General features: G+C 43.3%; 1 protein-coding gene across 1 annotated transcript; it reads left to right on the top strand.

Annotated features, from left to right (window-relative positions):
* The first annotated feature begins 990 nt into the window (after positions 1-990).
* On the top strand, positions 991-8,042 carry hoxd3a (homeobox D3a). The gene is made up of 4 exons (XM_053877405.1): positions 991-1,202; positions 4,360-4,419; positions 6,081-6,600; positions 7,167-8,042. The coding sequence occupies exons 3-4, from the start codon at positions 6,162-6,164 to the stop codon at positions 7,907-7,909; spliced, it is 1,182 nt and encodes a 393-aa protein (XP_053733380.1). The 5' UTR covers positions 991-1,202; positions 4,360-4,419; positions 6,081-6,161; the 3' UTR covers positions 7,910-8,042.
* Positions 8,043-9,548: the final 1,506 nt, after the last annotated feature.

The raw sequence follows: 9,548 nt of genomic DNA, 5'->3' as shown, positions 1-9,548 counted from the left end.
GGATTGTGAAACACATCGACACAATAGTCAAATGTAGTGATAGCGCTGTAGTCATAAATACATGTAATAATTCACTATTATTATTCATATTACACTTCATTTCTTGCGCTACCTGTTTATTACAGTCGCTAAGTATGCATCACTTTTGCCCAGATAGTGACTCACGTCTACTTAAAACCAATACAGAACTCTCTGTTATGACCTCATATCACAGTTGTATGAATGCAAATACAATTTAAATTGTCTTATTCTTTTAATGTTTCACATTAATATGAATGTTTCAGCACATTAAAGGTTTGAACTATCCATTATTTGCTGCCTAATAGTGACCCCAGATCAGCTAGGGTCGAAAATATTCTGCTCCTGAAATATATTCATGTAAAGTCCCTTCCATATTCAAACGAGTAATAGCTTATTGTCATGATTCTGAAGCTTCATCATCGCGCTGGATCCCCCCAGAAAGCAACTCGTCTCCTATTGTTTGTCACTCTGCTGCCATCGCTCGCCAAAGCCCACATCGTTCGTTGTAAAAGATGGAAATGACACGTTCTCGGTTAAACGTACAGCAGCACCGCCTGCCAAATAGTGATCCGTCATCTACGCACAAATATACTGTATATTCTGGCGGAGTGATGCCTCCTTTTTCCATAGGCGTTTCTAGTCGTCACTAGTGGGCTACAATCATGATTTAAGAAGCTGCTGCCCGCTGTAAAACTACTCTCGTGGTGATTTTCAGACGCCTGTCGTTTGCCAAATAGTGAGCCGAGCCTGGTAGTAACGGGGCTTTCGGGCTCTTCCTTTATCATCCTGCTCGCTGCTTGCCTCCACGGTCATGTATGTGACGGCAGCTCCAGCCTCCTGCGCGCACTGACCTACATGTGTGAGCGGCAATAAGTGGGGCTCCAGGAGCAGCTCCATTCTCAATGACACTGCAGACACCGCAGCTCCACCACCTCGTCTCTCTCCATCCGGCCATATTTGATTCTCCTCTTCCTCTCTCGGATTCAGACATATGAAAGTGCGCCAGTCGGCCGGACCACGTGATTGTCTCAATAATTAATGCAGCACGTCCCCCCAGAAACACGGCGTCGTCATTAATCGCAAGGACTCTATCAGACTTGAAGAGATCCTCCAAGAAAATAATATCCGAGCGAGCGAGCCGCGCACTCTGCAGCACCAGAACCGAACCGATGGATGTTTGGGTAGGTCAATATTTCACTGTGTTTCGGGGTGCATGCGCGTGACGGATAGAGCCGCTTCCTCAAAACAGCGGAGGCATCAATGATCTCTGCGCGGATGCCTCACTCGTCTTTAAATGTCGAATTTGTTGTCTTTATTTTGGAAGTTTTTTTGGGGAGGGGGGCTTGTAAATCATCCCTGGAAGGCGGCGAGTGTGGGGGTGCGGACGTAAATCTTTCACTTTTATTGCCCTCCGAACATATGCTGCGGCACAACCCCAAATCTTCTTCACCGTCATCCCCAGACTCATAACTCGGTAGATTAAGAGGCGACACAACAGAGATCATTTTATTGCACACAGGAAGCGCATTATTCATCAGAATGTTCACAAAAGACCTGGCGCTAATGCATGGAAATATATTTTTTTAAATCATTGCGACGTTGGGATTAAATTTGCTGGAAAAAATGAGAATAATGCCCAAAAATCGGGACGAATTTTAAGCGTGATATCGTTTCAAATTCGCACCATACATTGTCCACTTTTTATATGAGACATTACGTCATTTATCGACCTTAAACCCTGAATTTATTCCTCAATAGCTGGCGTGTATTTGGAAATCCTGGCTCTTAATATTTACAGTGTCACGACTGAGATGTCATCATTTCAGTTTATTTAAAATCTTCAAGACAATTGAAAATGTATCATGTCTATAGTCGAAAAAAGTATCCCTATATATTTCTTAGTTATTATATATAATTACCACCTCTGTTTGAGGCAAAATCCTCATTCAAAAATCCTGCCTTCAGGAAGAATGTCTTGAAAAATGCTTTTAATTTGCAGGTTTGAGTTGGATTGTGGTTCAGTTTAACCCGGTGACTTGACTTCTAGATACATTTCTGGCTCAGATTCAGCAGCTGCAGAGCAAAAACAGCAGGAACATAAATGAGGAAATAACATCGCAGCTCGATTCATCATCCTAAAAGCTTGTTGGCTGAATGGAATCACCAAAATAAAAGCTTCTTGAATCACTGCAACGTTTTTGTGGAGGTGGAAAGACATGCAGATACAATGATTGATAAAACCTCCTGATTCATTTTTCGCCGCTGAATTTACCAAAATAAAAGCCTGCAGTGTTGGAAACGTCAAAGTGAGTTCCTCTCTCTCCTTGTATTTGTCATCCTTCCCCCCAAAATAATCCCGATGCTACCTCCAGGCCTATATATACACACTTCCTGTACATTTCACATCCATGATTGATTGCCGTCCCTTTTTTTTCCACCTCACGCTTTTTATTGGAAGCTGAATGTGAGTCCGTCCATTCTGTCTGGAATTGTGGTGAATGGAAATGTCTGGAAAAGAGCGAGTTCAGGTGTAGGACGGTGCAGACAAAGGTGGAGGATTTATTCTGGACCGGACCGGGTATTTTTTTCAAGAAGGTGAGAGGTGCTAGAGAATCGACACCGTCCAGCTGATTCTGAGGGGAAAAGTAGATGGAAGTTTTCTCTTTTTTTGACTGTTGGATCGTAAATCACATTAATTTGTTGTCTTATCGTCGCGGTGGCGTTCGCGGTGATTTATGTGTTGGAGGAGAACGGCTTTGTTAGCTGGAGCTTCTGGAGGAGCTGGACCCAGTTCTCACGTTTGCAGCTGATTCCTTTTGTTTTCTGGATCGCTTCAGGAGCCTTTTGTTGCCATTTATGTGGATTTTCTCTCATGATTCAACGACACTTTACATAAATATCACGCTATTATATCTGCTTTTCTTCCACCTTTTCATGCAGATCCATGTATTTCTTGACTTTAAAAAGCGCTTTCTATTGTTACTTTACCTTGAATAATTGATTTTTATTCGCTTAGCTTTTGCATAACTAAATAATTAACGTTTAAAACAGGTGATGGTCGCTATAAAATAAACGATCTAGTTCAAATATTATGACTATAACTGTATCCACAGCTGAATATTACATCGCCATTCCATTATTGAGCCAGATTTCTGAATCAAACCTAGTTATTTTTTTATTATACCCCCACTTATTATCATATTTTTAGATTTTAGAAATACGGTTTTTGCTCTGTTTTCATTCTAAAATGTAGACATAAAGGGAATTTGTGGAGTGCAGTTATATTTATATTTAAATTCATTGGAACGCTTAATGTACTTAAAAAAAGTAATAACCATTCGAGTTGTAATTCCAATAAATGAGAGATCTCGACATTTAAAAAACAATAGCACAATAGTTTTCAGTTTTTATTATATTGAGACATTAGCAAAACGTTTAATAGCATTTAAAAATAAATTAACTGTGCGATTCTTTGTGAAAGACGTTAGACTGAACATTAATAACAAATGCAGCTCTCAGTCGAAACGACCTGCGAATAATGAGCTGCTGTCGTTTTGTGGAATATTTATTTCGTCTCGTCTCTTCAATAGTACAAGAATACGTGGGATAACAAGTCTCCAAATTGACTGCGGGCCATTGTGTGCACCAAACTTACCGTAACAGCGCGTAGGCGAAAAACACTGCGCAATGAAAAGAGGATCATGTCTGCGACTAGTTGTGTGTGCGCAAACACTCCAGGAGACGAGTGTGAACACGTTAAATCTGAAAGAAATAAAAATCCTCCATGTTGTGTGCGGAAAAACACAAACGAAAAACAAGAAATAAAATTAAAAATCCGAATTTGACCCGCCATTTGGACTGGTTTTAGACTCCTTGTCTCTGCGCTCGTCGCATCTGCGTCTGCGAGAGTGCGTTCTGACTTTTAAAGCTCGTAGTTTGTTAAACTTTGACTTGATGCAGGATGACCCAGGGGTCACCAAAAAAGCTTATGACTGCTAAATATTGGGACTCTTTTGTGCAAAAGTGCACATTCAGGGCTTTTTCTTCTGCTGCTCACCCGCAGCCAGAGCGCACAGGTTCTTCTGTTCACTTCGACCTGAATGTGTGTCGTTTCAAAACAGAAGGCAAAAACCAGGCCTCTATGCTTTTAAATAATGGGAAACTTGCGTGAAAGGCGCTGGTGGTTGTTACATATTAAAGGTTCTGCGTTTCTGATTTGATTTTACGCAGCAGAAAATGACGCAATTTTGTTTCGAAATGTTCCATTTACGGTGCTAAAATGTCAAAGCTGCTATTGAGACGTTGAAGCTGGAATTTAAATGCGTCTCTTTTTTCCAGGTCGAGGTCGCAGCAGTGATGAATGCGTGAGAGACACACAAGATCTTTGCACAGATTTCGGTGAGTAACATGAGGAAACGCTCAAAATGGCGCCCCTTTGTTGTCACCAGCCGCAGACAAACGCATGACAACACCAACCTTCCACAGAGAAATAAGATTTAACCGTCCACCGTCCGAGTCCAGTCCGGAGGCTTCGCCTTGTGCCGCGGCGCAGCGTCCAGACTGGATTTATATACGGCAGCGCGACATTCTTTCGCTTGGCTTCCTCCTACGCTTTACACCTCTGAGAGCCTCGGCCACTGTTTTGGCTTCTCATTCCTCTCTCGGGCCGTTTACAAGCATAACATTTGCGGTCATAAATTCTGCCGCGGTCCACACTGACAGGTGCAATTGTCATGCGCGGCGCACACTGCGACTCCTTAAAACGCCACCAACATACAGTGCACTGGCCATTTGACGAGTCTGTTTGTGACTCCAAAACACACACAACACATCATCCGGACCGAGCAGAGTCGCGCTCGTTTGAATCTCTGCTCATATCTGAGTCCGCAGCGCGGCCTCGGTGGGCTGCAGCAGGGAACAATGAGTGAGGCTCTTTGTGACGAGTGAAAAGCCCATTGTGTGTCGGTGTGTCAGCTTCTGATTCAGCTCATTTCTGAGACTCCCAGAGGGTCTTTTTAGCGCCGGTTAAACTTTAACTGTTTTGTGGCTCACAAGATCGGAGCTCGTGCTTTGATGAGGATTCCAAGCGCAGAAGGGCAACTCTGCTTTCACATGAGGAGAAGTGGTCTCGAGAAGGTTTGTCATGTTTTCACCGGCCGTGATGGGAGGAAGGAAGGGAGGGAGGGATGGCAACGTGGCGCATCGACGCTCCAAATACATCACTTTAACGGACAAACTCTTCAGCAGGAAGATGAATTCATGATGAACACTATGTATTATGGGCTTGTGATGATGAAAAAACCGGGGTGGATTTTCATTTTAAATTAATATACAGTCAGTCCATGGTTCATCCCATTTATTCAATAATATATCGATTCAATAATAAATTCAGCAGGAACAATATTCAAAATAAATAACAGAAATCACATAAGTTAATCCAGTAGGATGAAACATATTTTTAGATAGATTATGCAAGTACCCTACCATTTTACTTTATGCTGTGAAAAAAATCAAATATGTGGAGAAAGAAATGACCACAATTTTGATTTTTATTATTAAAAAAAATATTGCTACAATAATATATTAATTTAGTGATTATTATTTATATATTTGTTAGTTTTTTTTAAGTTAAAGTGACAATATATAGGTGTTTTAAACGTATATATATATATATATATATATATATATATATATATATGGACAGATTTTTAAATATTAAATATTCAAAAGTGAGTGCAAAACATGGGTGCTATGGTTTTGCCCAATATGTTCCTGTAATTTCTTGGAATTGTCATGAAGCAAATATCATCTAACCTCAAGATGGAAAATCCTTCCCTTCAGTCCGTATAGCGTTGTTTAAGCAGCTCATCTTGTTGGAAACGTGGGTTTATGGGAACAGTTGGATTTAAATGACAAACTAACACAGTTGCAACCTCAACTTGAGGTGACGTCTTGTTTCACTGCTCATGCTCAGAAGGCCTCTCCTGGGTGGACTGAATGCAGAGGTAGACTCAGGGCAGCATAATGGATGCTGTGGGCTCATGACAGCTTCTGTGCAGGTGACAGCCTGGAGGGAAGGTGGGGGAGACCAGTCACGTGAGGACACGCCACCCATGCTTTTGGATATTTGAATCAGCACCATGCAGAAAGCAACGTATTACGACAACACCGGACTCTTTGGAGGCTACACCTACCCCAAACCTGACTCCTACAACTACGGCCCCGCAGCCCATCAGACCTACCCCGCCCCCTCTATAGACGCTGAGTACCAGAACTCGGTGTGCCCCATCCAGACCTCCACGGTCCGACCCCCGAGCCTCAAAGATGGGGAGATGAATGGAGATTGTATGAGACAGAGCGGCGGGCAGGGCAACAGCCAGGCGACGGTGGAGCAGCAGCCCCCTCCCCTCTCAGCATCCTCCCCCAGCGCCAACAGCCCCGGGTCCCAGAAAAAGAAGTCTCCATCCGGTAGTGGGTCTGGAGCTGCCACGCCGGGCCTGACCAAGCAGATCTTTCCCTGGATGAAGGAGACCCGGCAGAACTCCAAGCAGAAGAGCAACAACTGTAGCGCCCCAGCAGGTGCGTCTCCATGACGTCATTGTTGGCCTGCATGAGGTGAAATAGCATGTGAGGGCTAGCACCATTAGCACTAGCTTATTTAGAATCAGTATACAAGTGAAATATGAAATATTGAGTAGGGAAGTTGTCATCTTTATAAAAATCGATTACATTTTTGGTTGTGGGATTGAATGTGCAAAGTTGCCATGGCAACAGGGTTTGTCTTTTCTATACTTATTATATAATGTTGGATTCTTTATCAGTAAAATCTATTTTATTTGCTTCTAGAATCTCACTGATTCATGTAGTTACATGTTTATAAAGCCACCAGTAGCTGATATGACCCCAAATGCCCCCGCACTGAAGCACCTGCCATTTTAGAAACATGTTCTTGTATTTACTCTAGTTTTATTCCACCAAATTCACCAAAATTATTAACTATATTTTTAAGTGTTTTTCTTTTAGCAATATTAATGAGGGTATTTTTTATATATATATATAAAATATGTACACGTTTAACAGAAAATACGAAATGAAGAATGTTTTCGAACCGAACCGTATCACAATCGCGGTCTGTGTCGTCGCAGGTGAGGTGGCCGACGAGAAGAGCCCGTCCGGACCCGCGTCCAAACGGGTCCGAACCGCATACACCAGCGCCCAGCTGGTGGAGCTGGAGAAGGAGTTCCACTTCAACCGCTACCTGTGCCGCCCGCGGCGGGTGGAGATGGCCAACCTGCTGAACCTCACCGAGCGCCAGATCAAGATCTGGTTCCAGAACCGCCGGATGAAATACAAGAAGGACCAGAAGTCCAAAGGGATCGCGCACTCGCCCATGGGACACTCCCCGGACAGAAGCCCACCCCTGAGCGGCTCGGGCCACCTGGGCTACTCGGGTCAGCTCCAGAACAGCCTGGGCTACGACGCGCCGTCGCCTCCTCCCTTCTCCAAGCCGCAGCAGAACATGTACGGCCTGGCCGCCTACACCGCGCCGCTCGGCGGCTGCCTGCCGCAGCAGAAGCGCTACCCGGGGTCCGAGTACGAGCACCACGGCATGCAGAGCAACGGCGGCTTCCCGAGCGCCAACTTGCAAGGCAGCCCGGTTTACGTGGGCGGGAATTTTGTGGATTCCATGCCAGCCTCGGGGCCCATGTTCAACCTTGGCCATCTCCCTCATCCTTCATCCACCAGCGTGGACTACAGCTGCGCGGCCCAGATCCCAGGGAACCACCACCACGGACCCTGTGACCCGCACCCCACCTACACAGACCTCACCTCTCACCAAGCGTCTCAGGGAAGGATTCAGGAAGCGCCCAAACTCACGCATTTGTAACAAGTCTTTGTGCGCGCGTGTGTGCGTGTGTGTGTGCGTGCGTGCGTGGCGCTTTGATTACCTCACTCGTGTGTACTATTACGACAGTATTATTCTCGATATCGATGTGGTTACTTTGTCAACGACACAGCTTTCGTCCATCTCACTTGAACCGTTGCTTTTTCTGTTCCGGACGAGACACTTGAAGGTAAGTCAGTAGATTTAGATCATCCGTAGCGAGACTTAATTTATTCGGCGCCTTATTTCTAATCTTTTGTATCGTCATATATATATATTTATTGTTTAAATGTATTGCACATTATTTATCGTTTACACGCCAGTATTTATAAATGTTTGTAAGATTGGACAGATCAATGCACTTGAAAGTGTTCAAATGGTCAAACAGGGTTTTTGGAAAAAATGCAATGTTGAGTGGAGAAAAAAAATAAAAATGATTTTGTAATTGTAAATCTGGGACAACTGGGGCATTTGATAGTGAGCAACAGCACTACGTGTGTCCATGATTAATGTCGAACCTTAAATCGTAGACTATCCGAGTATATTACACACCAGCATGTCATTTCTGTCCGTTTCTTTCTTCACTTCATAAATATATTGAAATGTTATATTTTATTGTGTTCAACATTTTGTAAATAAAGTGCTCAAACTTTTGTTGGAGTCGGTTATTGTTGCCGCGCCTCCACCTCACCTGTCTTCCTTTATAAGCCTCATATAGCCAAGATTGATCATTATGAACATTAAATTATCGATCAAGAGCGGAATTATTCCGATAGAAGAAGGGCGCGATGTGGAAAAAGAATGCGCGTGTGTATGTGTGGTGTGTGCGTGTGTGTGTGTGTGTGTCCATCCTTTATTGCTCCTGGAGAGCCATTTCAAAGCTCATTAATCAAAAACTCGTCGCTTTCAGACTCCTCGCTGATTCCTCCTCCGAGTGAACAAAGCATTTGCATTCCACATCTAACTGGAGAGGCGAGCTGCAGCAGCCAGCTCCGAAATATCTGCTGCCTCACATCCAGGTTGTGCTGGAACTGAGAGGAGAACAGCTGCGGTTCGTCCTCGTTTCAGTGGACGCACAATTATTCCTGCATTTTCAATATCAATATAAATAACTTGAAGTCATTTCTAAATTGACGCGCTATCCAACCTTCCGAAGTGTCCATTTAATTACACATTTTATTCAATTTATGGCCTCACTGACGGTTTACACAGTAATATGCTAATGTTATCCTCCAATTTATTTATACGTTGTTTAAAATTGCTAAATAAAATTGCGGAGAAAAATACTGCGTTGGAACATTTTAACTCTAAAAAACGCCATTAATCGGCAATATTTAATTCCAAAAGCACAATGTTGTCAGTAAAAAAAAGTCTTGGTTGCCAGATTAAATATTATCACAGTGACTCTTAAAAAAAACAATGTATTCCAGTGAAATGTATGAAAGCAAATTACAGATTAATGCCTAGCTCTTATTCCATCTCCTCATACAGACATCGATATTACTTTTCTACATTACTTCTCTTTCAGTATTGTGAAGGGGAAAAAACGACTATACTTCAGGTAGCTCCGCTTCCGTTCGTGACTGCGAGCGTTGGAAATTCAGTTTACACGGAACGCACAAACACTCTCATGAGCCGAACT

The sequence above is a fragment of the Synchiropus splendidus genome, chromosome 10 (genome assembly GCF_027744825.2).
Source record: "Synchiropus splendidus isolate RoL2022-P1 chromosome 10, RoL_Sspl_1.0, whole genome shotgun sequence".
Taxonomy (NCBI): Eukaryota; Metazoa; Chordata; class Actinopteri; order Syngnathiformes; family Callionymidae; genus Synchiropus; species Synchiropus splendidus.
This window is presented reverse-complemented; position numbering and strand designations above follow the sequence as displayed.